This window comes from Paralichthys olivaceus, chromosome 4, assembly GCF_024713975.1.
Source record: "Paralichthys olivaceus isolate ysfri-2021 chromosome 4, ASM2471397v2, whole genome shotgun sequence".
Taxonomy (NCBI): domain Eukaryota; kingdom Metazoa; phylum Chordata; class Actinopteri; order Pleuronectiformes; family Paralichthyidae; genus Paralichthys; species Paralichthys olivaceus.
Window position 1 is genome coordinate 8,743,485 of NC_091096.1, and position 27,707 is coordinate 8,771,191.

The window sequence follows — 27,707 nt, forward strand, 5'->3', positions numbered from 1 at the left end:
ATAAACTGGCAACTGAGAGTATATCATAAAAACTATAGCTTTTCAAAATTCTTCATTTGAAAAATTGAAACTGGCAAAAATCTTAAATTGAAAAAAGACAGAGACAATTAATAAATTATCAAAGTTTTCCTTTTGATTAGATAATCACTTATTGCTTATTTGTTTTAGTTCCCTACAGACACTTTCACATCTTGTTTCACCTCTCAGTTTAGTCCAAACCAAAACAACAGGTATGAAATGTGCATGGTTGCAGTGTGAAAACACTTTTCTGGACAGTTCAGACTTTTGGACCAATTGCAGGAAGTTGAAAAAGGATTAAACAATAGAAGAAGAAAAATAAGCAGAGGTGGTTTGAATTACAATGTGGAACCAAAAGTAACCAGATCAGATGTAAACAATGTCACAAAGAAAAAGAGTTGAGCCATGGTCCGGACCATAGTCTGGATTTTCACACACGTGCATGTGTAGTCTTACCACATAGTTGGTGACCAGTGCCATGTTCCATATCAGCTCAGGTGAGGGCACACCGGATGTTGTACAGGACAGCTGCACGTTCTCCCCCTCCATTACTGTCACTCTGGCTGGGCTCAGAGTTGCCATGGGTACCTCTACATACAACCAGGGGGTGGGGACAAAGAGGAGGAGGATGAGGAAGACAGAGAGAGGAGGATATAGTGATGGATTGAGAGAGGGGGTTGGGGAGGAAAGCAAACTTAGGATTCATGGCCGATTCTCGTCCTTTCAGTTAAAACACAAGGCACGTAACAACCTCGACAACAAGAGTGGAAGAGCAGGAACACACACACCCACTACCACCGAGTGGAAAGAAATGCACACAAAGAGAGACCTCAAACTCAATCTCAATCACACACACATACGCAAAGACACACTCTTGCATTTAAGCACAGTCACTCTAATCAAACAGTCAGACAAAGAGGCAGAGTTCAAACACAGGGATGGTTACACTGATTACTAGTGCATGTCTTCAGCAGAGCAAGTACTAAATTGATTGGACAGAGTCTGAAGCCTCTGTCAAAGCAAAGACACTGGTGACACTAGACTGTGTGTGTGTGTGTGTGTGTGTGTGTGTGTGTGTGTGTGTGTGTGTGTGTGTGTGTGTGTGTGTGTGTGTGTGTGTGTGTGTGTGTGTGTGTGTGTGTGTGTGTGTGTGCGTGCACTGCTGACCAGGAGTCAACCTGAGCATGGCCAATCAGACTCAATCAGAGTCTTGCCACCCTTGTCCCCCTGTCTAATAACATCATAGGTGAAGAAAGGAAGAAGAAGAGAAGGGAAGAGAGGACCAGTGGGGAAGGGGAACAAAAATAGTGAGAGAAAAAATGAAGAGAAGAAGAAAAGAGATAATAAAATGAAGAAGAAAATAACAATAAAAGTAAAATTATATAAAGGTGAGACCAAAAAAACAGGAGAGGCGAAGACACAGGTGTCAACAGCTACTGCAGATAATACTGGACAGATTTCTTATCGAACCCACTCCCTTCCCCTTCTCCCCTCCTCTCCCAACCTGTCCTGTCCATCGGCAGAATGCTTATCACCAGGGCAACCCACTTATCACTACAGCAACCCTCTCAATCACTGCAAGACGCACTGAAAACAGTCATTTCAGCGATGGCCGACCAGCTGCCATATCAGAGCCACATATCTGAACAGACTCTCAGTAAATCAGCTTTCCACTGCCACAACAGCCACACACACACACACACACACACACACACACACAAATATACACATATAAACCCTATGATTCCTATGATTCCTAAGGGGGTTGAAATAAACCAGTAAAATTACCCCACGTGAACGTAGCGCGACCAAAGCTACAGTTGTATATTTGGTTGCACTTATGTGGCTGTCTAAATTTGAAATACAAATATTACAAATCAGAGTATCCAACTGTATTAACTGTCCAAAATATTTCTGATCCATCCAAAACAATGACTGTGTTATATGGTTTGCTCTGACAAAAACAAAACGCTATCTTCTTGAATTTCTATTTCAAGAGTCAATTTCATGATCTGATACTTGTTCTATTCTCTCTTCTTCTATCGCTCACTTTATGTACATCTCTGAAGGATATGGATTCATTGTGATTCATGGAGCCCTATAGGCACAGACATGTAAAAGCCCCTCTGACAATCTGTGTGGATACTGTGTGGTTACTCCTCATTTTACATGACTTTTTGTACTTATGTTCTGGCTCTTTATCGTCATTTTAGGGTCTCTTTTAGTTACTTTGCATCTCATTGCAATAGCTTTGATTGTCATTGTCGTCTTTTTAAGTGTCTTTGTGATCCTTTTGTGCCCTTTTGTAGTCAATCGATTGAATTTCCAACAAGAAAATGCCCCTTCAAAAAGAGAGCCTGGCCCCGGGGCCTCCTGGGTTTAAGTGTCACTCTAGATTTGTACTGAAAGGCCAACACAGGCTTTTTCTTCAGCTCCCATGTGGCTCCATAGTAGGATGAGGTGGAGGTGATTTAATTGAAAAACAACTCATGAAATCAAAGTATTTCACCTCCATTTTAATTCATTCTACCAGTTAGTCCTGGTTGGGCAGTATGAACTGTTTTACATGGGATAATTGAAAATGATGCACTTGTACTACCAGAAAAAGAGATGTTCAACTGACTTGTCTTGGTCTTTTAGTTTACACTTGGTAGTTTAGTTTAGATTTAGACTGTAAAACTTGGGGCATTACAACAGGTATTTGCGGCTAATTCTTTTCTTTTATCTTTCTCACCAAGTGCTTGCTATTGTGGGAACTGTTGGGTTTCTCTCTCTGGTATTCTACAGTCCAACTAGAAACATGAGTACATGTCTCTACTCAAAACACAAACAGCAAGAGTGTTATAGGTCCAGACGACATTTTCGGCTAATCTCAATTAAGAGCTATCTGCATATGATTGCAGATTAATTAAAATGCTGATAGCTGATACATTTTGGTCGATGTGTTCCGCTTTTTTTTCTCTCCACACAGATTGTTTACCTGTTGGCAATCGCCTGCTAAAACATGATTGGTAAAACTAGAAACAGAAACCAGAAGTCTTGTCCCTCGCCTACAGGCTATGTACATTCAAATGAAGAATCTGTTTATAGAGATTAGACGCTATAAAAATAAAATGGGATGGAATTGACAAACATAATTGTAATGCTTCATTTGAATGTCTAACCTCATTTCAGCCAATAAATGTACATTTCTTTTATTTCTTTTATTATTTATTTGTTTTTCTTTTGTGGATTTGTGTTTTTGGCATTTTTGCCTTTATATGGACGAGAGGCCTTGAAAATGATGAGAGAGCGAGAGAGGAGAGAGCCGTAGTAAATGGTTCATTCAGCTGGGAATTAAACCTGGCACCTGCTGCTCATGTCGCATGAGCCCATGTGGTGAGATCAGCTATCAGGTTACCCTGTCTGTTTGGTTGGTTTTTGTGGGGCTCACCATCAGCATCATTTGTAAACACTAATTTATAAAGGTCGAGGATTGGGATAAATTTTGACCCTGAAAACTTTACACTTTATTGAACCTAAAAGAATATGTGAATATCACGTCTCCTGCTCCTGACGGCCATTGTGGTGTTTACAGAGGTGTTCACATATATTATGTCTATATTATACATTTTCATCACACCAGAGTCACGATTACTGACACGAGGTGGGAAAAATCTTTGTCCCATATAACAAAGGAAGAGAAGCAAATGAGTCACACAAACACAAATCTGTGCCTGAGTTTTCCTCTGCATTGTTCTGATGTTTGAGCGCAGTGACGCCTGTCAACACAATATGAAACAGGAGGAGGATAAAGGGGGTTGGGAAACACTGAGCATCTTTGAAATCATCAATCTGTTATTGATTATTTAATTTCTGGTTAAAACTATTATGGGTCACATTAACACCACAGGGGTGGATCCAGGGACTGGGCCATGGGGGAACTAGCCGAAAATCTGATTTGTCCCTGAAGTTCCAAATGAAAAATAGATCTAGTGAATTTAAATGTGATTTCAAAAGAGGAGGGTTGGACCTTGTTGAGGAATATGCTCTCCACTGATTTTATGGTTTTAAGTTTAGCATAACCACTCCTGTTGTTTATATTAATTTAATTGGTAAAGACTGGAGGAGGCATGGTGGAGCAGTGGTTAGCACTGCCGCCTCAAAAGTTCGAGTCCCGGCTTCGGAACCAACCTTTCTTTGCGAAGTTTGTCTGCATGGATTTTCTCGAGATATTACACTTTCCTCTCACAGTCCAAAGACATGCAGATTGGAAGAAGGTTGATTTGAGACTCTACGATGCCTGGAGGTGTGAATGTGAGTAAGAATGCTTTGTCTCTGTATGTTGGCCCTGTGATGGACTGATGATCTAAAGCGTACCCTGCCTCTCACCTAATGTCAACTGGGACTGACTCCAGATTAGAGATTGGCACTCAAACATATCCGTCAGTGTGTTAACTCGAAGGAAATATAAACTGGAAAGGGAAAGACGAGGGAGGAATAAACTACACGGATATACAGACAGAAAAGGGGGGATGACAAAGGGCAGAGGAGCCTAATAGACAGACATTCAACAAATGAACTGACAGAGAGAAAGACGAAAAGAGCGGGAGACAGATGAAGACAGAGTGCTGCAGTACTGTGCTGTGACCAGGAGAGACCTGGTAATCCATCTGCTGTCGTCTCCACAGCACATGAACAAGAGAAGCACGTTCTCTCAGGACCGCTGCTTTCAAAGATTAACATTTATGTCTTTCGGAGCATTAAGCAGCTACTTTTACCCACAAAAGCTTGAAGTGTAGTGGGTGGGACTTCCTGAACTTAGTAAGCTCAAGTAATCATCATATACGTTACGAGTGAGTCATTAGAGGGAATTAAACAGGAGTGGAGAGTGTCTGGGTTTGTATCAGGTATTTTATTGTTTTCATCCTCCTCTTAACAACTGAGCTTTTTTATTTTTTTCCAACTGCAGCTGTCCCCTACATTTCTGCTGAGTGATTCACTATTTTTCCTTCATGTTGCACAGGCATGGGACTGCAGTGGCATCAGAGCAGCACTTTTTAGTCGAGTTTTCTATCTGTCAGCAGTGGGAACCGTCTGTGTGTGCCAGCCCCTTTTTTTCCCGAGTCGATTCGCAGCAGTAAACAGTCCACAGAGTGAGAGAGACATATGTGGGTGGCCCGGGAGCCCAGTATCAGCCCGAGGGCATCGCCGGGTACTTCCGCTCCTTTGTGCCTCGCTCATATGTCACTCAGAAATGTTCAGCCATACAGACAGAGGAGCAGTCGCACACGTGAAAGGCACAGACAGATGGAAAATGAGTAATAAAGAGGAGGCACAGCCAGAGAGAGAGAGAGAGACGACTGGGGCCTGCAGCCTGGCCAGACTGAGAGGTCTTTTGAAGTATCATTGTTAACCCTGGGGCATTATTTGCCACCCCTGCCCCACCATGTCCTCCTCCTCATATGACACACTGCCAGGGGGTCCCCTGACCACGTCTCCACGGACCCTGCTGGAACTGTGCTAATGCCAAAAATAACCTCACCTCATGGAGGGGATGCAGAGGGGACAGATCAATAGGAGTCATCAATGACATTCTTAGCTTCCTGCAGCCTAACTTATTGTTTGTGTCCTGTGCGTCCCAACTGCCCCGAGCTATTTTCTGACTAAATCATTTGGGCTGTCAACAACAGAGAAATGTTCTGTCCTATTAGTGACAGAAATTAGATTACATTCCTATTACGGGCCATAAAGCTTTTCTGACTGCTTTTATTATGTCTTTTATGAATTTAAATCAAACATGAAGTGGGTGTTTTATGTCACTTTACAGTAACAAACTAGATTTGACTGCACTTATTTGCAGAATGGATGGAACAATCCACTTTCGTTTGTTTACTTGGGTCAAGCTTTAAATTATTACTGATTGTCGCTCTCATCCTGTGTTCATAAAAAAACAAAAGAAAAATCCAGGCTGTGTTCGGACACATTTTTCAGCAGCACAGACTCAGACTTTCACAGACAGGTCAAGCTGTAATCTGACCCTGTTTATGAATAGCAGCGCATCCAAAATAGATAGATTCATTAAAAATGTATGCAGGAGATGCAATATGCACTAAAGAAGGTAAGAATAAAGCATCAATTAACCGCTGACATTTATGCATTCAGGCTTGATAAATATTCTCTTAAGCAAGTGCATAAAAGGTTTGTGGTCAGTGGAAGTCTGTAGTGGAGGGGCAGCAAGCTCCCCGGTTAGAGTGATTCTATTGCGCTTTGACAGGAACTCATTCAAGAATATAGAAGTTTTAAGTTTCGAAGTATTTTCTTCGGAATGCTTAATATTTTTTAGCATTGGTCAGCATAGGTCAGAACAATATAAGCAATTTCTCTCTCAATTTATCTCAATCAAATATTTGAAAAGTGCCTTCCATTCTCACAGTAATGCCATTATAGCTGTTGCAGGTTAGTGTAGTGGTTCAGCTTTCTGTAAATCCAGAAACAATTATTTCCTGAACAACTGATAAACGACTGATTCAGAGAAAGAGGAAATGAAATCCGCTGTGTGACCGCAGGTCACCGGTGTTATACGACAGGGTGCAGATGGTCTTTACAACACTTCATATTACTGAGATACATGCAGGGAATTTTCTCCACTCTTCTGAGACTCTCTGATGTCATCTGTGTGTTCAATCACACGTTTCCTCTCCGTCATGGAAATGACCTTTTCTGCAGGTATAAGCAAACGTCTCAGATGACTGAGACCAGTCCATAAGGCGGCGCAGCCTGTCAATATGTCACACGTTCCTCTCTCCTCTAATCTATGCATCATATGAGTAAAATCCCTACAGGACACAGACAATGTCCAACTCTTCAGTGTCTGTGGCCTTTCTGTGAATCTAAGCAGAAACCGCCCATTAAAGCAGGGCTCTGTGTGCATTGCTGTTCTTATTGTTAGTGAAATGATCAAAACTATAGATGTACAAATTTAACTGAAATAACAAAACAATAATGAGGATATAAAATCTAAAAATTGTTTTAGCAGTACCAGTTTTACGCCGGCTGGCGGCACTACGATAGAAGCATGCAGTACTGCAAGGTCCATGAAGTGTTGCCAGTTCGGCCACGGCTGGCATCATGGCAGCAATGACAGTTGGCACAAAGTGCCCAAGTCCCATTAGGGATTACTATAAATATATGATGAATATGTCTTAGAAAAGAGCAAGTGTCTTGTAGTGGAAGGTGATAAAATGTGTTGAACATTTCTCAAGGGGAAACATCCCACAAATCTTAAAAGTGCATTTGGAAAGCTTGCGCAAGAAAGACTCACCAAGCTTTACCTTGACACAGTCAGAGAGAGCGCCCTCCGCCTCCCTCCTCCGGAACAGGAACTAAAGCCAGGATAGGCAGCACGGAGGAGACTTTATTTTGGGGGGTTTTATTACAATCCCTTTTCTGACTTTTTTAATCTCGTCATGGACAAATATCCCACATAGAATAAAAAATGTATTCCTTTGGTCATTTGTTTGTTTGTTCATGTGTGAGATGTTGCAGTTTTTTTGCACTGCACTGAACCTCTGGGAATTACAGCACACAAGCTAAGCAGAGTGCTGCAGAATGAGCACAGTATGCACACTGTGGAAATTCAATTATCAGTGGGTACATAAATATTAGTGATTACTCTTAGTGATTGATCTTTGCACATGTTTTCTCAGGTTTTAATAGCAAATCTCTCTTTTTACAGTCGATCATTCCCTAAACCACCACATCTGGATCAACAGAACACTTGTCTTGCAGTAATAGTATATTCCCTGCACTTAAATACATACATAAAGACAAACACAAACACACACACACAAAAACAAACTACAGTACACAAGAACATTCAAACAAATGCGAATGGAACATTTTCTCTAGAAGACAAATTACAGTTTTCCACCCGGTGCTTCATTGCTTTCCACTCTGCTACACCTTTAAATGTCTTCTCCAGCTTCTGTGCGTGTGTGTGTGTTTGTGTGTGTGTCCGTGTCCTCACCACAGTTAGGCAGCATCAGTCTGGACAGCAGCTTGCGTCCTCCTCCGTCCACAATGCAGCGTAGATCCTGAGTGTCTGCTTCCTCCCCTAACCACAGCTTGATCCACATGTTTTCACAGGAGCAGTGCAGAGGGTTCCCTGACAGGATCCTACACACACACACACACACACACACACACACACACACACACACACACACACACACACACACACACACACACACACACACACACACACATTCACAAAGCACACAAAGTCAAGAACAATAATGGAGTGAGTAAAAACTTAATGGTCTCTATGTGGTAACTGCCAGCACAATATGTGTAAGTGCAATAAAAACACTTGACGTTATTTAAACTAAGCTCATTTTCTTTCTTGCCCATGGATGAGAAGACTGTCATGCATGACTGTTAAATATGAATCTACAGCCACGAGTAGCTTAGCATAAAGACCTGGGGAAGTTCTGACAAGCGATATAAAAATCTGCACTTCTGAAGCTCATCAGTTAAGAAGTTATATCACGATTTTGAGTCCAAACAAAAACCTGGGATATAGAAGTAATGTTTTTTTTTTTGTGCCTATAACTATTACTTGGCTAGTTGGGGTTAACATCCTGGAGTGTTGTTTTCACCCTGAGGCTGCCAAGCAACCAGCGGATACTCAAGAGAGAAAGTCAGTGCCCTCGGACAAGACACTGTCCAGCACATAACACCCCTAAAACAACAACTTGACTTTTTACACTTGGGTTTTTGTACAGATTTAACAAGTTTTGTGCTAGTAAGCTTGTTTCGTTGCCTCAGGATGGAGTCAGGGCAACTGTTCCCCGCTGTCCTCAGTCTTTATGCTTTAAGCTCAGCCAATGGTCTCTTGACTTTCTATTTAACAGAGAGATATGAGTGGAATTGATCTTCTCATCACAGTCTTAGCAAGACGGCCATGCTGAACTATGTAAGACATTCTGGTTTATGCTTGTGAGCAGAACTGAACCATTGGAAAGAATGTGCAAGCTCTCGACTAGTCCAGCACGATATGACCAAAAATCATATCACGATAGAAAATGTAGTATCAGACGGTATTGCTAATCATGATTAATTTCACTTTTTTAAATATAAAAACTAAATTTTAATTCTAAATAAAGTTTGTGGTTTTAAACTATTTATGGGCATAGAATGACAAACACATCACACAAATCTGGGGTGGAGCAGTTATATGTTATACCTCCTCAAAATGTATAAACAATATGTTGATATATATTAAAGCTTCGCTATAATGCTATTGATAAAAAGAGAGATTGATCATGAAGGCTGAACTCACAGATAAGACATGTTGAGGTGTTTGAATATCCTCCAGGACAGTGATGACAGGTTGTTATCTTTCAGATTCCTTAAAATCAGAAAATCAAAAAAAAACAGGGAAGGACATTGAATTTGAAATACAACAACAACAACAAGTTAGGTTAGTGTTGCAGCAACTGACAGTACATTACAACATGCACGGAAAAGCCTGCAGTATTTTTTCTCATTAAAATGTTTTCTCCAGTGACAATTAACCTTAAAGTGGTGCATTTGATCAGTGTAACAATCATCAAACTTAAATTATGTTTGAGTTTGACTTAGCCATTTACTTCTGATGACGTTACCCTATACAGTATCTCTGTTGATCTTAATATGTTCTGGAACCAATTATTCATTTCACAATAAGTAATGCAAAACATTAATGAATTCAAAATAAGGATTCAAAAGATAAGTGCATTTAATAATTTGAAACAAATGACTCTTGGAGATAAATAATGGCTGCACAGCTGTTACATCAATAGAAGACACAAGGTATTCTATATATCATGAAAGCATTGGATGTGTTTTTACTTACAGGTACTGTAACTTGATGTTGTTTTGGAAAGCCAGCTTCGATACATATGTGAGCCTGCTGTTGGTCACCGTTCTGAAAAATGTATGTATAACAGCGTCATCAATATCTTATTGAACGATAATTGAAATAAAAATGACAGCAGAGACATAAATTCAGATCAGCTCCATGACGTCTGAAGAAAACACATTTGTTGCCACTTTCTAATAAATCATCCATGAGGAGGATATAACAGAAAAAAGGGATTGTTTTTTACAACCTGGCAACCCAAATGATGTCCTTAGTAATAAACATGAACAGATTATTTATGAATATTAGTCACAACTTATACATGTTTTATTAAGCACTACTTTTTAGAAAGTGTGATCCTTTTGATTTAAATTACAAAAGCCAGAACAGAGGATGGAAATGAATGGTTTGAAGGGCACCGGTATTTAATACTAGCTTTATCAGTGGTTCTCAAATGTTGGACTGGGGACCCTCAGGGGTCCGTGGCATGCTTTCAGGGGGTCAATGAAAAGTTTCAACATTCATCCTTTAAAACAATAATGATAAATGGGGGAATTTTTAATAAACATCTAATATCTTTTAAGTCATTTAGTAGTAAATTGACTAAGAAAATGGACTATGTCAAATTATTCCAAGGGACATATATGGAATGGAATATTCTTTGGCCTCTGAGCTATATATTATGAGAAGACAGTAGCACCACATACTGTATGTGCGGTTCTACCAGGACATGACGACAAACAATATGTGTTGTTTCATTTTGTACATTGTCAAAAAGCGCAGACACTTGCAGTGTGTAACGTGCTTTGTGCTAATCTGTCCAGAAAATGGGATATTGGCTGGGAAATTAGGTGGTGCCCACTTAACAGATTATTGCGTTAGAAGAAAATGCTGCGGACAGTTCTTTTCTTTTTTTAATTGAGAAATAAAATGAGACAGGGAAGCACATGAACCACTGCAGCGATAAACACAATGGGATTTGAAAGTAACAGATAAAGACAATGTACAAAGTAAAGAGGGAGAGTGATAAAAGAAGAGTAAATCAATATGTCTCATATATGTTAGTACTGTTATTACTATTGTTATCAATGGTATTGAAATATAGTTATAGTTCTAATAATGCCTCTATATTGACCATTAAGAATATATAGAAACATTTAAATATTACCACAGAACTTATTATGTATATTTATATAAGGCTTGTGATGAGAGACCACACAAAGCACTTGACACTAGAAGAGAAATTCACCCATTCTCACTCACTACATTGCTTTTCTATCACATGTCCTTTGCACACACAATTTAGTGTCACTGCCACTTCGACATGTGTCCTGGAGGAGCCGGGGATCGAACCGCCGACCCCCTTCCTGTGTATTCAGCGTTTTCCTCTGTAATAAAAGCCAGTGGAGACTCACAGGTTCCTGAGATTCTTGTAGTAGTACAGGTCTTTGTCGTTGATGGAGGAGAAGCTGCTCTGGTTGGCGATGTAACTGTCAGGAGATACAAGTGTGTGTCACAAGACTCATTTGTTAACCGAGGACAAGCATAAACAGAAACATTTCAACAAGACAAAGGGACATAATTAGGCCATATAATTAGCATTCAGCATTAAAAAATGAAGTGCTGAAGGGCTGCAGCTGATATATGTGGCACAGGAGAAGCAGGCTGTCAGGCTTCCTCTCCCGCAGCTGCACCTGAGCAAAGCACTTGACACTCGGTCAGTTTTTAAGGACCAACAGGAGACAACCGTGCAGCCACTCCCTCTTGTGCAGGAGTGTAACTGTGTGAGCAGGTTCTGAAATACAATGCGTGGACTTCTAAGATACAGGATCAGATATCTGAACATTTTGGGGCTAAACAAATCCTCCAGAGTGAACTGGAAACAATCTTTAGAAGGGACATGCTGTAACCGTCACTGCAGAGCTCTTTGTCCCAGAGCCACCTCTGTGTTTGGCTAAATCACAGGATCATTAAATAATGCTTTTCATGTAGTGACATGCACACGTGTCAATGACTCAGAAACAAAAACTATTCTAATTAGATCTATTGATTTTCAAGATCATTAGTGAAGGGGCCACTGATAATCACTTCAAATTCAATCTAATGCAATGTGTTTGTCCTCTCTATAGAATTTATACCACAATAATCACATTCTAGTCAATGGAAGTCAAAAGATTGACAAGTGTGTGTTGAAAAGACAACATCACAAGAGCAAACAGGGGCTGTCCTGCTGGCCTCGGGGTCTAAGACGCTGTATCACACCAAAGACCATGTAATTGCAACATCTCCATTTTAAATCCGACCTTGGTTGCATATCTGCTCTGCTCTGTCTGCCGGCTTAATTTCCTGCCAGGTCTCTGTTGTCACTATCAACTAAAATCTGAAAAAATATATATATATTTTTCAAAAGTAATAACATTTGGTACTGTGCCTTTCAATAATAAAAGAAGCTGACCCAGAATGTCAGCAGCTTCAACGCTGATAAATGAAAGCCATGCTTTGAAAAACAGCATTGACAATTTGGTTTAATGAGACACTTAAAATTAATTCTCCCAAATACAAGACCATGCACACACTTTATATCCATTTCTTTTCATTAGATTTGATTCACTCTTCTCTGCATATTTCTGTCTCAGCGAACAGGGAAGAGTAAAGTTTACTACACCCACAAATGTCCATCAGTTTAAACTGTATCTCCTGGATACAATAAATCTGTACTTTAAGATGATAAATAACTCAGGTAAAATTGTTTTCTTCTCAATCTTTAGGCTGCATAAAACTACTCCCCAGACTGTTTCTCCTGTGTCAGTATCTTTCAAACAGCCAACACCCATTAAAATCTCACCAAGTCAAAATAGGAATATAATCCTTTGTGATTTAGTCTGTGTCATGTAGACGGATACTGTCAAATCTGGATTTCCAACCATTTAACACAAAGACGTAGGAGATGATAAATATCTGCCCCCTTTTATGGCAAGGTCGTTTGGAATTAGATGTGGCACTGTCCTCAGTAATTTGTCTGTTTACATTAGACGAGCAGTGGAGTGAATGGATGCTCCTTCCTCACCAGTCTGCCGGCTGCATGGCTCATTTTTGAAAAACAGCTTCCAAGGCTCATGCAAGGCCACCCGATGAAGACTGTTTATCTCTGACAAAAGTCATTATCAACAAGGCCGTTTATCTTTGCCAAGAATCAGACTGCTGCAGCAGTTAAATGCTCTGACCCCCCGTTTATTTGCTCACAGATATAGGAAACGCTTATTTCGATTCATTTACAGGCTGAATCTTGAAATGTGAGTGAAAAAGCTGGGGTGCTGAGGGGTGTATCAGCTGCTGTACATTTCCAAAGCACAGTTTTTGTGTCATCTTTGATCATCTCCATCACACAGCAGCCAAATAGAGGACAGTCCAGTCTTCAGAAAGACAAACAACTCTACTAGGAATATTCTTTTCTCCTCTGCATCGATTCCTCTCTTCTTTTCGGTGCTTCATTTTAATATACCAATAAAAAGCCATGTTGGGTAAGTGTCTGTGCTAATATTTGGACAGTGTGAGTGCGAGATCCATCCACATACACACACACAGACACGTGCACTCACACCATGCACGCACACATACACATAATCGGGGTTTTGTCTCGTTTGTCATTATCATATGATAATGGCTGTTATGTAATGTTAGGCTACACATGTCCAGAATAGATCAATGTGTGGATTTGTATATGAATTTGTGTGGTTTAACATTATATTCATGCATTAGATGAGATGCAACGTAAAGAGGAGCAGGTCTTTGCGCACCGTGTGTGCCACATCATCCAGATACTGGCAGCCAGAGGGCTGAGGGATGGCATTCCTTTATTTGTAAAGTGCCACCTTGATGAAACTAAATGTGAGGACTACCTATCTCCCTTTTAGTGAATCTGATGCCCGTAGAGACACTCACATGTCGGTGATGTTCTCCATCTCCGCCTCGCTCTGCAGGATCGGGAAGGCGTTGATGCCCCGCTCCGGATCTACGCAGGAGATCCTGGTGCTGCTGCAGGAGCAGGAGGACGGGCATGCCTCCGCGGACATCCACGGATCTCCCGAGCCCACCGCCAACTCCACCGCCGCGACCCACCACCACAGGAACCGCCAGGACCAGGGCCCCCTCCTCCCCGGCGCGGAGAGAGCCCCGCTCCCGGGTCTCAAGGCGCTCATCGTCGGGTTCCAACTTCAGCAATTATCAAGGCTCGCTGAAACAGCCCGGCACGGCCCGGCCCGCAGGTTGGCTGGGAATCAGCCCCCCCTGGTTCAGCCAAAAATCAGCCAAGGAGACGGAGGTGGTGAAGCGTAAAAATCCGAGGCTGACGTGGGAGCAGGGGGCGCAGATCAGAAAACCATCGGCCGAGACCAAGGATGACAGATGAGGCGGAGAGAAAGGTGTGGAACAGGGGGAAAGAGGAGAGGGTCGTACGGGTTCCTGCGTGAATCCTCCACAATCCCCCGTCAGCCAAAATCACACTGACACACTGTGTGCCAGGGAGGGTCTCTCTCTCTCTCTCTCTCTCTCTCTCTCTCTCTCTCTCTCCCTCTCTCTCTCTCTCTCTCTCTCTCTCTCTCCCTCTCTCTGCTGCTGCGTCCTCGTCACAGTGTCCTCTGTGAGTGTGGATGGTGGATGGATGTTTGGGAGCAGAGGATGAGGACGGGTCTCTGCCCACCAGCATTAAAGCAGATCGTGACACCTCATCGATGGCTCTCAGGGAAATAATGATGCTCCCTTTCATGCAGGAGGGTCTGGGTGGGTGCAGGGTGGGGGTCAGGTGCAGAGATGTGCACATGTGCTCAGAACGCTATGACCTTAACCAAAAGCTAGACAAGTCACCATAATGTGACTGTGTTAACAGATGTGGGTCCCCACAACATGAGAAATTCATGATCACACACACACAACCTTGTACTTCTGTCTTAGTATGACCCCAATGTGCATAAAGTATTCTCTATAGTCCCTTACCCTCACCTAGCCATAACCCATTCAGATTGCATATGAACCCATTAGTTTGTTTTCTTCTCTTTTTTTTATTCTGCAACCTAACCCATCAGCCCTGGTCACTCACCTTAACCCTAACCCCAGGGGTCTCTATGTAAATCTGTATCGTCCCCTAAACTAGTACTAATCCTAAAAGCAGTTCTTTGTAAAAGTGAGGACAGGCCAAAATGTCCTCACTTCTCAATATGTCCTCATTCTGTCCACACACCCACAGGTTTGTGTTGATACCCTTATCAGGACTTGCATGCACTGACCTCCATTCACTGTGGACAGGCAATGAAAACCTTACTCCTAACCTTCACTTTTACTCAACCAAAATTTGTATCTTATCTCTAATCTTAAACAGGACCTCAGAAATTATGATATGTTAATACTGGAAAATAAAAATACAGAGGACAAAAGGTTATTTAATTGATCTGGTTGCAGATTATGTGCATAAATGAGATATAAGGGGGCATTAATTTACAGGCTCTAATTGTCATAATCATCCTCATCACCACAGTCACTGTCTTTATATGTGATTATCATTATCGTCTGGTTGTTATGCAAAGGGATTTCTAAGTGGACCTAGAGTTAATCCATGAAAACAAAGGTGTCTGAAGGTAGTTAGGGACCTAAGTGCCACATTTCTAGTCTTATAAATGAAAATAGGAAAAGATATATACATAGTAAAAATAATGCAAAAAAAAATAAGGTTTTCAATGCCAGCTGAGCCAGTTCTTCCATTGTAAATGCCCATGAGGACAAGAGGAGGATGTAATGTCTACAGCAGCACATGTGTAAGTGAGAGAGAGTGAGAGAAAAAGAGGGAGCAATCACCAATCACCAAGTCTTTAGCTGGTGTGTACTAGAGCAAGCATTGCCTTATTAAATCATTAGGCCGTATTTCATAATCATACAGGGCTCGCAGCCAAAACTAGACCTGAATCAATAAGCTGTCATCCTTGAATGAACGGCTGCAAGCCCGTCGCTCTGCTGCTGTTTTACAGCTCCTACTGCTGGATGCACGTCTGACACAGGAGCTCCATCTCTTCAGTGTTTCACCTCGCATGTGTGAGACAGAGAATGACAGCCTCTTCTGCCTATGAGCAGCAACAACCTCAACACACCACATCTGTGAGGAGTCTCCTCTCCTCGTCTCCTCTCCTCTCCAATCTCCTGTCCCCCATGTGCAGCTCTAATATGACGTTCGCACTGACGCACAGGCAGTGCACTGAATAGAGGAGTGTAATTATGGAGCCCTGTTTGTGTCTGAACCAATCTGGTGGATGCCTCACTAGTTGCCTGCCTCAGACACTGGGCCGTACGCATTCTGCACAGAACGGCGTGGGCGTGCCAATTAAAACATCATCTCATGAACAGAATATTCCAATTACTCTCTGTGCCTTTTTGAAATGTGACAGAGGCTGTAACCCTTGTTAAAGGTCTTTGTCGTTTTAAACATGTAATCACCCTCTTGAACCATCTGTCATCGATAGACAAAGCGTCAGTCGTGATGTTTTTTATCCGACACTGTGAGCAAATTATAATGTGCCATATTTAGCTTCTTGTTTGATGTGTTAATTGCAAAACACAAATAACAATTTTGCAATCATTTATAATTTACATACAATGAATGTCCCTCTAGAAACAGTGAAGAAAGTTGTTTTTTAACAGACATGTCTCTCTGTGTACCACGTTAATTATCATGTGCATACATCTGAAGTTAGACGAGTTGGTGTCATATCTTGATGACTTAGAATCATAAATGTGTGGGCTCAAAAATCAAAGCATCAAACACTTTCCTGGAGTTGCTCTGTGGTTCCTTGATTGTAGAATAATGTTTTGATTGCATTTTAAATGTGTTTATTCAAATGAGGTCTGACTCACGAGAAATATATGTAGTGAAGATGTGAGTCCTCTAAGGGTCCTGTTGTTTTTTGTCTCTGTGGCTAAAACACTGATCACTAATCAAGTCTGAAGTGTTCTATCACAATTATCTATATTTATGGTCACTGTTTCCTCATGGCTCTACATAATCATCTTTTGTGTCATCACTATAGGGCTGCGATAACTGCAGTCTATGATCAATCTCTTAAATGTTGGGTTTAGATATTGTGTTCAATTCCACAAGTTCTTAAACCCAAAAGGGACACCTCACCTAAAGTCCCATTTTAAAATAGTTTAAATTAGTGATGATATTAAGAACAGTGAAACTGCTGCATTTGTATTTACAAATATATGATAGAATTTAAAAGTATTTTAAATTATATCTTTGGTTGATTCACCACAATCAACTGTTATTGCAGCACAATGATCTATTGCTGCCCCACAGTCACCTGCTGTTCATTGCATTTCTATCACCTGCTCTGACCTCTTCATACCATCCATACATACTGTGGCCTTGAGAAATTATACACCACTGCTCTCTAGTGGCTGCTGGGGTAATTTAATAAATAAGATTCTGCAGTGTCAAGTTGCACAGGCTGCATCTTTACAGAAACAACACAATGATCCTTCATTACACAGAGTATGTGAGCAGTGTAGTGCTTTTTCACTGCACATAGTTGTTCATGTCATGTCAGTTGTAAGTTAAGCAGTATGAATAATAGTTGAATTTCATTAGCTCTTTCAGTTTCTGGATCTTGGTATGTTGCATGCTGGCTCACTCTCATACTGGATGCTTGAGCTGAACAGAGCCATTGTTGATGTTATCTGTGGAACCAGTGGAGAGGGTACAGGAAGAAATGAGAGAGGTCATGTGATGCTGACTGGTATTTGGTCACATTTTTTAGAAAGTCTGTGACAGTGATTATTTCTGTTTTCAACAAAAAAAAAACCCTGAATGATCTAAAACATTCGTGTGTTTGTTACCACAGCTATCCTCATGGAGGCCAAAGCCCGGTCTGTAAAAAGGTCATTTCTGAGGTAACGTGAAGTGTTGTCAGGTTGATTAGGGTGAAGGCTTTGGTTAGGCTGTCCACAGTGAATGGATGTCAATGCAAAGTCCCAAGAAGGATATCTGTGTGTGTGTGAGACAGAGTCAGAGAGGGAGGGGCAAGGGAGGGGAGAGGAACATTACAGGTGTGTAAAAAAAAAGCCTCCCACTGTCTGTCCGGAAAGCAGTGAGAGGATGGAGCTGAACACAATGGAGAAGACATGTCAGAAAAGAGGAATCAACAACGATGCCTTTGAGTCACAGGTAGGTAGAACTTTTGAGCACAGCCCACACTTATCTCTGAAGCTATTCTTGTTTAATACCATTTAAAAGAATAGGAATGTTTGAGAACTCATGCCATCCATTTCAACAGCATCCTAATGGCAATCTAATGAAACGCCTTTGTTTCTATATTTACTATAACTGCATATCTCCTGGCTTTTTACTGAATCAGACCATTAGCTTGGCTCACCAAGAACATTCAAGGTTTATACCAGGAATTTCAAACAGCTGCCTGGTGTTTTTGACCAAACAGGTTAAGTAAGGTTTGACATATGTACATTTGCAGGATAAATTGCTTTGAACACACACATACATGCCTATTCATCCAGAGACAGTGTTTTTAGTCAGTGTGCACAAGAAAATAAGCTCTCCTCAAACAAAGCCTATATAGCTGAGTAAATAACTGTGTTTTCACCCATAAGGCATGTGTGTGTGTGTGTGTGTGTGTGTGTGTGTGTGTGTGTGTGTGTGTGTGTGTGTGTGTGTGTGTGACAGGAGCTGGATCAGATATACATTGATGTGGACTGCGCTTTAGAAACTGCAGAGGATGCATACAAAATTACTGAAGAACGGGAAAAAAGGTTGTGTTCTTTTTTTTGGGGTTGTTTTTTCTCAAACACACAAACACTCACTATCTCTTTATATCAGATTTCGTCAGTGTCTTCTGAATTGCCAGTTCTCACTCGTCCCTCTGATGTAACATTTATGTCCTCTCTCCTTATCTATCTCCTTATCGTCCTTTTTTATGTGTACAGCTTGCTGGAGAAGAAAATGGAGGCATTCCAGGGCTATTTGGCAGAACACAGAGACCAGATCTACCTGTTAATACGCCTGGTTTTAGCAGCAGGTTAATTATCTTTGTTAGCTTCTGTTAAACTGTAACTGAAGACACTAAATGGGTTTTGGGTCACTGTCTGTGGGTCTCTGCATGCTAACAATGTGTTTTACAAGAGGCTGGAAATCAAACTAAAACTTTTTAAAGCTGAATCATAAGAGAGCCCCTCATCTTTACTGTTTTCTCCATTGATTTTGCATCCACATTGTATCAAAATACAAAATCTAATTATATTGAAAAAAAATATCAGTCTTCCTTTAAGACTATGATGCTGCATGACACTAGTAAGGGGCTGTTTAATTTTCAGTTCCAAACTAGTTGTGCTGGTTTGAGTTGAACAACATCCTAAAAGATCTGTGCCTTGGAGCATGAGTGTGACCTTAAGCATCAGTTATTACCGTTTTGACCCTTTAGCTTTTACCCATATAGACTTTCATGTTTTTTAACATTTGTGTGTGATGAAAGAAAAGAAAAGAAAAATGATTTCTTATTGTCAAGCTGCTGCTATAGTTCAAAATGAATAAAAACACACCTGAAGACTTTAGACAAGAAAACAAAACATAAAAAATAAGTGAAATGAAGGAATTGAAATGTCAAACAGTCTGTTTTACGTTTCGCAGGATGTCAGTCTTCAAGGATTAAAGTAAATATGTAAATAATACAAAAATCAAAATGATCTGCAAATGTTACAAACTTTGTTCTGAAATCTAATGATGTGATTTTCATGAGAACTTTTAGTTATATTTTGATTCTAATGATTTTGTAAAAGATTGTATTACTTGTCAGTGGATGAGTTATATTTCTGTTGTGCAGTGGATCTCTGTGGCAGGTCAGTAATGTTAAATCTAACATTAACTCACACCCCCCAGAGAGGAGGATATAACACAGCACGTACATGAGGAGATTAGATTAATTTTAATTAAATAGGTTTAAAATGTTGTCAGCACTGTGGGACATATTTCACATTAACTCTAAATTTATTCCAGGCTTTGTTGCCATAGTGATTGCGGCATGTGTTCTGAACTTCAGCCGGGCAGTCGAGCTTCTGGTCCTCTTCTTGGCAACTGTGTTCTTTCTGGTCTGGGATTGGATGATGGAACGCTATGGCAACCGGGTGTGGGAGCAGCTCTGTCCTATCAGAGACCTTCTAAGTAGGAACTGGTTCTGGATCAGATGGTGAGAAAAAATAAATTCTGTTTCAGGTTTCCTACTCTGTTGTGACAACTGACAGATACTGTTCTTTTTTCACAAGGTTGGTTAGTTGGTTAGTTTGTTCGCTAGTTAGGCAAATGACAAGGCAAATGAAGGACTTAGTCTTCTGTCCGACACAAAGAAAATCTTCTACATGGAAGTTTCTCCCCCTGAAAAACAGCTCATCCGAGACCTCCATTGCTTTTCAGACCATCATTGAAGAACAGGGTCAGTTAATTGAGGTAGTTGTGTCCTACAATTGATTTGTGTTTGAAGAGGAAGTCACTTCAGAAAAGAAACTAGTGTGGGTTAATAAGTGTCCAACTACAAGTCAACTAGTAACAATTCAAGATGGGATAAAGAAGTCGGGAGATTTCTCGTTTTCTGCACCTCTCCATGTGCGTTTATGTACAAACTTTTGCGACTACAGAAAACTGCCGGGTGTCAGCAAAACATTCGCTTTTAACCCGTCCAGGTGCCCTTGTTATCATGGTAACCTCACAGATCCTTCAGGAGTGAGTAATAGTGCAAACCACATAGTGCAAATCAAATTCGGTGTAAACCACTACAATGTCATATTAGAACATGAATATAGGCCTGTTCATTTTATTGCCACTTGTAGTTTTGTGTTTTTTTGTACGTAAGAATAAACTATATTAATGAAGTGGCAATAATAGAGAATGAATATTCTTGTGGTATAAGGCTCAAACTCATTTTAATTGATACACAACAACTTTATTGATAAGCAGTAATTGTTATCGAGGGAAACATCTTAATTTTGTTTGTTGAATTTGGTCACACAATACTACATATATAAGTGCTTTATAATAATTAATAACAGGAAAATATGCTATTAGCATGAGTACTAAGGAGCAAATAGGCCTGAGAAACACAAGTTAAAAACAACCAGGTTTGTCATATGAAGTTTGAAAGTATGTCCTCCCAGTAGCAAAAAAGTCAGTTATTACATGACTAAAAATGTATTTAAAAAAGTGAAGTACCAGTTGAATATTTAAAAACATGTTCTTATTACAGAGAGGGATTGGGATTTTTGTCATCCTGTGAATTCTTGATAACAGTCGTCTTACTGATAGATCACACATGTTACAGATGTACAGATATGTCATCATCTGTTCATGTCTCTCCTCTGTCTCTCTCTCTCTCTCTCTCTCTCCAGGTTTATATATATGTCAGCACTGTTGGCGGTTGTGTGCTGGCTTGCACTGGACACAGCCCAGCGGGGCACCAGACAGTTTGTGTCTTTCTTTGGTTTGCTGCTCTTCATCTTCTTAATCGTGCTGTTCTCTAAACATCCATTCAGGGTAAGAGACCCGAATGCAAGCTTCAACGTGCACACACACATGCACACACATGCACACACGTGCCAGAATTTTTTTTTTTTTTATCATGTATTGTACACGTGTGTTGCAGTGGTCTCCGCAAACTTTGCTCTGTGGGGTTGGACTACAGTTTGGTGCCGGTCTACTGACTCTCAGGACCACATTTGGCTTAGGCGCACTGGAATGGCTTGGAAAACAAGCTGAAGTATGTGATATCACACACACACACACACACACACACACACACACACACACATTCTGAAAGGTTCTAGGTTCGAACTTCAACCAGGGCCTTTGTTCTCCCTGTTGTTGTGGGTTTTTCTCCAGCTTCCTCCCACAGTCCAAAGATGTGCACACAGGGTTAGTTAGAGACTCTGAGTTGCCCATAGGTGTGAAGGTAAGACTGAATGGTTGATTGTCTTTATATGTTGGCCGTGTCAAGAACTGGCAGCTATAGTTCCAGCTCCCCCTCACAAATCTTAAAGGATAACTGGGATGGAAGGATGGATGGATGGATATGAACTGTTGCCCTTGGTAAAATTCAGCATTTATCATTTTCTGTACATCAACAGACATTCCTGCCGCAGCTCCATTTGAATTGTAAAGTACAAGTGATGGAAGCTTTGCATGTTCTGTGAAAATGTTTCTGTTTCTGTTACTGACAATTCTAAATCTTTTCCATACAGACTTTTATGTCCTTCTCAGATGTCGGGTCTCAACTTGTGTTTGGTGACAATTACAAAGACCACTTCTTTGCCTTTCAGGTATGACACACTCCTACATGGTGCATGTGAATGAGGTGACAGTATAGTAACAGCAATGAGAACAACATATGTTGATACCAGTATTTGGAATGTGTTTTCAATCATGTAAACATTATATCTCGGGGTTCTGCCATGTGTTCCATTGCTTCCTTACCTCAAGTTGCAAAATTAAAATAATAAAAATGTAATTATGATGATCTACTGTACTTAATAATTTGTATGTCATATTTTGCATAAAATTTAAATAAATAGAGATAATGATGAGGGTAATGGTGATGATAAGGATTGTGGACTCTCTCCAGGTGATGCCTATCGTGGTGTTTTTAAGCTCTGTCATCTCCGTCCTCTACTATATCGGCTTTATGCAATGGCTCATTTGCAAGGTAAGGAAAGTGGGAGAGAAAGTGTACAATGGAGAGAAACATTTCAAGTCAGATCAGTTACTTTAAATCAAAATAAGTAAATAAATAATACATTCAAAATAAGCAATACACTGTCAGAAATGAAAAATAAATGATGATTGGAAATTGGATCATAACGAAACAATGATTGATTTGTAATTAGCATACTTTATATCAAAATTTCCAACTGTTATATTCTTTTCCTTTAACGTTCTTTGCAATATTGATTTTTTCCCCCAGCTTGGATTTATAATGCAAGTCGTCATGGGAACGTCTCCAGCAGAATCAATGGCTGCAGCAGGAAATATATTCTTGGGACAGGTAACAACAGTTTAAACAATAAACAAAAGCAACAAATCTATGCTTTTTTCACCCGAACTTATTCAAGAGCATGGTCTTTCAGTTTAAGAACAGGATGTATTGATTTCATGTTCAGATTTTGTAATGCTGTCACTCGATATAATGCGCTTGCACTCAAATATACCCTTCTGTGTTTGGAGCTCCAGCTTCAACTCTTCTCCTTGCGCTCACTCTGTTTCTGTGCACACATGAAACATCTGGTCTCAGATTTCTCCTCTCTATTTTTTTTCTTTGTTTTCCAAATTCCCTGTTCTATAGAATACCAGGTGTAGTCATGACAAATGAAATCCATCCGGCTTCATTGTGGGTGTGTTAGCTAGATGTCATTTAAGTGCAAGTGCATGGTTTTAAATGAGAGCATTACAAAATCTGAACATGAAATCAATACGTCCTGCTCTCAAACTGAAAGACCACACACTTGAATAAAGATAGGAAAAAAACATCTGAACAAACTATACTAATTAATACAACTCCTCTAATATAAAATCAATCCTGCCTCTTTCTCTTCCAGACAGAGACCCCCCTCCTGATTAAACCTTACCTCAGTGTGCTGACTATCTCTGAGCTCCACGCTGTGATGACGGGAGGTTTTGCCAGCATCTCCGGAAGCATTTTAGGAGCCTTTATCTCCTTCGGGGTGAGGAATATGAGTGGGAGGAAGTGGGTGGATGAGATGAGGAGGATTGCAGATTGTCAGACTTAAGTCAGTATTTAAAAGAATATATTATATCAATATATTGTCATTTATTCATAAAGATTCTAAATATCTTAAAATGAAAGGCCATTAATAGAATTACCCCGAGGGGAATACCAGCAATACATTTTGATGAAAACCAAACACAAGTTTAAGGACGAATATATCTAATCAAAGTTCAGTGAAAAATAACTTATAAGGGAAATCAACTTTATATAGGATTCCTGTTTAAAATATAGCTTGACAATTTAATATCCCAGGTCCAAAGGCATGAGGGAATCATTTAGTGTAAGTTTCAAGACATAATGGGTCACAAAAGGCCATATCTCTGTCAGGAAGTGAATGATTGAATTCTGAATTCATGTAATCCTCTCTGTGCTTCTCTTTTGAGATTGAGGCATCGCACTTGTTGACAGCCTCACTGATGTCCGCTCCAGCCTCGCTCGCCATCGCCAAGACGTTCTATCCTGAGACAGAGAGGACAGTTGCTACCAGCGATCATGACCTCAAAATGAACAAAGGGTAGGAGTCGCAGAAGAGACACAGACTTTAAAAAAAACTGACTGACTGAAACACAGATTTCTAGCAAGGTCATGTGTAGCTGTCTAAAAATGTTAGGTGCAGCGACCATTGATTTTTCCCTGAAAAAGGCCCAACTACAAACCCAGTCTTGCTTAAATTGATATATTATAGGTGCAGAGCCGATGTGCAGGTGTCAATTTATCAGGGACAGAAGAAACGTCCACAATGACCTAAGATTAACTTCTTCAGAACTGAGGCACCAACTCCAATTTGTCAAATGTCATCAACCCAACAACACCAGAACACTGATGACACTAGTATTAGAGGATTGAGGGTCATATAACGTTTCCATTGTCTCCTCAGAGAGAGTAAGAATGTGTTGGAGGCGGCCTCCGAAGGTGCATGTGGTGCTGTTAGTGTCGTGGCCTGCATTGTTGTCAACGTCATTTCCTTCATGGCACTGCTGGCCTTGTTGGACGCACTCCTCTCCTGGCTGGGCGGAATGTTGGAATGTCCGCAGCTCAGCTTTGCGGTGAAGGCCCTGACCACACACAGACACACCCCCATTAACATGTATGCTGTGGATAAAGTTAAACATCGACTCACCTGTCAACTCACACTCCCTTTTATCTCTTTGTATCCCATCTTTAGCTTATCTGCTCTTATGTGTTCATGCCTGTGTCATTCATGATGGGCGTCTCCTGGGAGGACAGTTTCATTGTTGCTGAGCTGCTTGGCATAAAGACTTTCCTGAATGAGTTTGTGGCCTATCAGAAGTTGTCGGAGTTAATCCAGAGGCGGAAGGCAGGAGGGCCAGAATATGTTTATGATGTGAAGCAGTATATTTCTGTAAGTCTCACTCATCTTACTGACTTTTGCGTTTTCACATTCAACCCCCCAAGAAAATTCCAGAAAAAATGTCAGCACATGTCTGCAAGTAGCTTATGTCTTTTCTGCATCTATTATGCATCCATTATGCATGCAGTTTTTATCCATCAATTACATCAGAAGAAATCTAAAGAAAAAGAAAACTTGATTTTGTTTTCGTCAACTAAAATTTGACGAAAACAAAATCAATTAAAAATGGACAAGATCTGAAATGTGTATGACGATTAATTTATACACGTTTAACAGCTACATATGACATGGCCTGTTTAATTTAATACTTTTTCAACATAACAATTTACATGAATAATGTTTCCTTCTCTAGGTCCACTCTGAAACTATTGCAACCTACGCTTTGTGTGGATTTTCCAACTTTGCTTCACTTGGGATGTCAATTGGGGCGATGTGTGAGTGATGCCTCTGAGCTGTTAGCAAGCCTAGTTATCAACACCAAACAGGAAACTCAAAGGTCATGAAGTTCCTGGTTGATGTAACATGTTGTGAAATATAATCAAATTAAATTCTTAAGAACTTTAATTCAACATTTTACTTTAAAAACTGTACCAAATGCAATCTCTGCCACAAACAGAAATGAAGGATGAAGGATGTTAACTTAAATGTGTCCTTGATTTTCTGGCTGGCACAAGTGATGCAACTGTCAATGATTATGTAGATGCCATGTGGGTGGCACTGAAAAACACCTTTAACAGATGCCTCCACCAGATTATTAAAGCTGTAAAATATAGTGTTGAGTTAAACAAATCAATGAAATGTAAATGTCACTATTCTTTTGCTTCTCGTAACATTACTGTCACATTTCTGTAGCTGTTAAAGTCTGGTTTGTAGATTTGGGATTTTTAACATTTTGCAGCGGCTCTCGCTCCTGAACGACGCTCTGACGTCTCCTCCTGTGGCCTCAGATCTCTCATCGCGGGCAGTGTCTCCTGTTTGATGACAGCTTGTATTGCAGGTGACTGTTTTGTTTATCTGTGCCTGAACTGTCATCTATCCATGTATTGATACTGTCTGCTATCCCACACTGTCACTGCAGCCAAGGTATTATTAACAATTATTAACAATAATTTGAATAGTTTTTTATATGTACAGCTACACTTAATTCATCCATTGGAAATTATGTTGATGCCATTACAACATTTAGTATAAGGAGCAGGACAACATCTCTTGATTACCACTTTGTGTTTCTATTTGAAGATAAAGCAGAACTGCTCTTCACATTTAATATTACAGCACAATGTCCAGATTATTATAGGAATCCAGGAAAGAGATGCAGGTTCGAGTTTCTTAAAGCAGAACTATTCTGCTTTAACTGATTTATATTGCTCCTTGAAACATTTTTACTGTTTTGAATGGAGACTCTCGCCCCATCGGCCTATTTATAATTATCACTTTATTTGTATGATGACATTGCACTGTGTTGTTTTAGGTATGTTGTACATCCCTGATGTCCAGTGTCCACAGCTCCTGACCACAGAGTTCAGTAACGCCAACGTGACCAGTAGCACACAACTGGTCACCTGCTGCACACTGCTATATAACAGGTGTGTGTGTGTGTGTGTGTGTGTGTTTTCTATATGTGTATTACTGTATCAAATTGATGTCTAACTTTGGAATAACTGATTCTCTACATTGTTCACCCAGCTGAGTACATGTTCTTTTTGGTAAGGTACCCCATTTATGTGTGTGTTATTTGCAGCGTGACGGTGTTTGAGCCATGGAACGTGACGCTTGGGGAAGGATTCAGTCACAGCAGTCTGCAAGGCTGCTGCACACTCACCCCCCCGACACACTTCAACTGCAGCTCTGTGTTTTGAATCACTGTCGATGAAAACACATTGACTTCAGTGGTAGAAACATGTGCTGCTTTTGTTATGTAAACTGTACAGTTTAAAATGCATTTTCAATAAAGTTTCATTGGTTTTGTACAAAAAAATCTCCCTGTCAGATTGTTGTACACACTGGGCTTTTGTGTGCATGTGAACTTCGTCACAGAAAGTATACTTTTTCAAGCTCTAATTTGAGATACTTGTACTTTACTTGAGTTTTTCCACATTCTGCCCTTTTATGTTTCTGCCACTGTAGTTTGGAAGATCATAAAATACTTTTAACACGATTAGATTTATTAGATAACTTGAGCTGTAGTTACTTTGCAAATTCAGATTACCAAAAGGCCTGTAAAATGTAATAAACAAATAAATGATGATGGATTATTGCAAATGAAGACTTGATTTAATTTACAGCGGTAAACTAACAACCCACCCAGCTGTTTGTATAGCAACTTAAATTAGTTCCATCTTCACTGATTGCAAAGTTATAGAAACAGTTCAATGCATGGATGTAAATAAAATTCTGGATTTCTGACTGTACTGTGATATTGCAGCTTAATAAAAAAGCTTACTTACTTATCTTACAGTGTTGGAAGTTCTTCCTACACTACTGCTTTTGTTGGCCACCCTTCTAACATAATGTGGAACAAAAGCTTTGCTCGACTCATTTCAGCCAAATATCTGTAAATATGGTAAAAAGAAAACTGAAACCTTCACTTTTACTTGCCTTCTCCTCCAGTATA

At 40.3% G+C, this 27,707-nt stretch overlaps 2 protein-coding genes across 7 annotated transcripts in view; one reads left to right on the plus strand and one right to left on the minus strand.

Moving 5' to 3' along the window:
* Positions 1-14,624, minus strand: part of ntrk2a (neurotrophic tyrosine kinase, receptor, type 2a) — a 76,947-nt gene extending 62,323 nt beyond the window's left edge. For 3 of the 5 annotated variants that reach the window (XM_069523569.1, XM_069523567.1, XM_069523566.1), the window contains exons 1-6: positions 13,844-14,624; positions 11,317-11,391; positions 9,896-9,967; positions 9,341-9,409; positions 8,027-8,175; positions 475-608 (exon numbers count right to left, since the gene is read on the minus strand). In XM_069523569.1, coding sequence (XP_069379670.1) covers positions 475-608; positions 8,027-8,175; positions 9,341-9,409; positions 9,896-9,967; positions 11,317-11,391; positions 13,844-14,100 — 756 coding nt within the window. In that variant the 5' untranslated portion in view covers positions 14,101-14,624. The remainder of the gene's footprint in view (positions 1-474; positions 609-8,026; positions 8,176-9,340; positions 9,410-9,895; positions 9,968-11,316; positions 11,392-13,843) is intronic. The other 2 variants (XM_069523570.1, XM_069523568.1) reach the window with 1 other exon arrangement.
* Positions 14,625-18,003: 3,379 nt separating this feature from the next.
* Positions 18,004-27,071, plus strand: LOC109639812 (solute carrier family 28 member 3). 2 transcript variants are annotated; one of them, XM_069523571.1, is made up of 17 exons: positions 18,004-18,110; positions 18,624-18,709; positions 18,884-18,975; positions 19,950-20,114; positions 21,332-21,476; positions 21,586-21,699; positions 22,181-22,258; positions 22,561-22,641; positions 22,900-22,980; positions 23,531-23,656; positions 24,105-24,235; positions 24,599-24,767; positions 24,887-25,084; positions 25,446-25,527; positions 25,992-26,090; positions 26,565-26,679; positions 26,835-27,071. In XM_069523571.1, the coding sequence occupies exons 4-17, from the start codon at positions 19,975-19,977 to the stop codon at positions 26,950-26,952; spliced, it is 1,677 nt and encodes a 558-aa protein (XP_069379672.1). In that variant the 5' UTR covers positions 18,004-18,110; positions 18,624-18,709; positions 18,884-18,975; positions 19,950-19,974; the 3' UTR covers positions 26,953-27,071. The 2 variants fall into 2 exon arrangements, with proteins under 2 accessions (XP_069379672.1, XP_019959026.2); XM_020103467.2 differs by having other exon boundaries at positions 18,010-18,110; positions 19,950-20,139.
* The last annotated feature ends 636 nt before the right edge of the window (positions 27,072-27,707 follow it).